The sequence below is a fragment of the Papilio polytes genome, unplaced genomic scaffold, assembly GCF_000836215.1.
Source record: "Papilio polytes unplaced genomic scaffold, Ppol_1.0 DF824180.1, whole genome shotgun sequence".
NCBI classification, from domain to species: Eukaryota; Metazoa; Arthropoda; class Insecta; order Lepidoptera; family Papilionidae; genus Papilio; species Papilio polytes.
The window spans coordinates 1816873-1817733 of NW_013525024.1; the positions used below are offsets into that span (position 1 = coordinate 1816873).

Genomic DNA, 861 nt, shown 5'->3' on the forward strand with positions numbered 1-861 from the left:
ATACAAAGAACAGTCTTTAACTTATTGGTCATTATTTCTATTATCAGCGTAAGTTAAACACATTTTAACGCAAAACCAATTTACGTATACTTTATGCTAAACTAATCTGTGACTATTTTAACTTAATACAAACTAAAATTAACTACATGACTATAATATTTACACAATTATTAAATGCCTAATTAAATTACTGAACAAATCAGTAAAGTAAAATAGTGACAAAAGTGTGGAAACAAAATTCCTACCGACTTGTTGAACAGAGAATGAAATAAAAATATGATACAAATGTACATAGAAGTGTTACAACATAAATTCTATCACCTTTTTGAAAACTTTGTCTATGTAAACGACATTATCTTCTAAAATGTTGAAAACAGTTTTTCTACCTAACATGTAACTCTATTGACCAAGTTCATATCTTCAGCAGATATCAACACCGAATCAAATTATGTTGATACTTCTAAACTGATGACTGAATACACTAAATTTCTCCTCAGTTTATGAGACTCTTTGGTTTTAAATATAGTACAACTGACATCAGTTTCTAAAACTACACTACAATTCAAACTTACCCTATCCCTTTAGTGGCTATTTTGAACTCGAGAGCGTTGACTAGGGTTAAAAACGTTTAGGAGGAGCTACGCGTGCTGCGCTCGGCCGAGGTGAATGAAGAACGCGACACGGTCGGCACTGCGCTCCCCGCACTTGTTACACATGAAGGGATCGTTGTACCCGTGGAAACCCATGTGGATAGTGTGCATCGTTAAGTCACCAAAAGTGATGTCACAGTACTGACATGAGTACGTACTAGATGCGGACGAAGTAGGCACGTCTGCAGATGCATCAGATTCCGACCCCGAC

General features: G+C 35.8%; 1 protein-coding gene across 1 annotated transcript in view; it reads right to left on the reverse strand.

Annotated features, from left to right (window-relative positions):
- Positions 1-638: 638 nt before the first annotated feature.
- LOC106111007 (protein hunchback) overlaps positions 639-861 on the reverse strand; it is a 2065-nt gene continuing 1842 nt past the window's right edge. The window contains exon 4 of the mRNA XM_013292975.1: positions 639-856. Within this exon, the coding sequence (XP_013148429.1) occupies positions 639-856 (218 nt within the window). The remainder of the gene's footprint in view (positions 857-861) is intronic.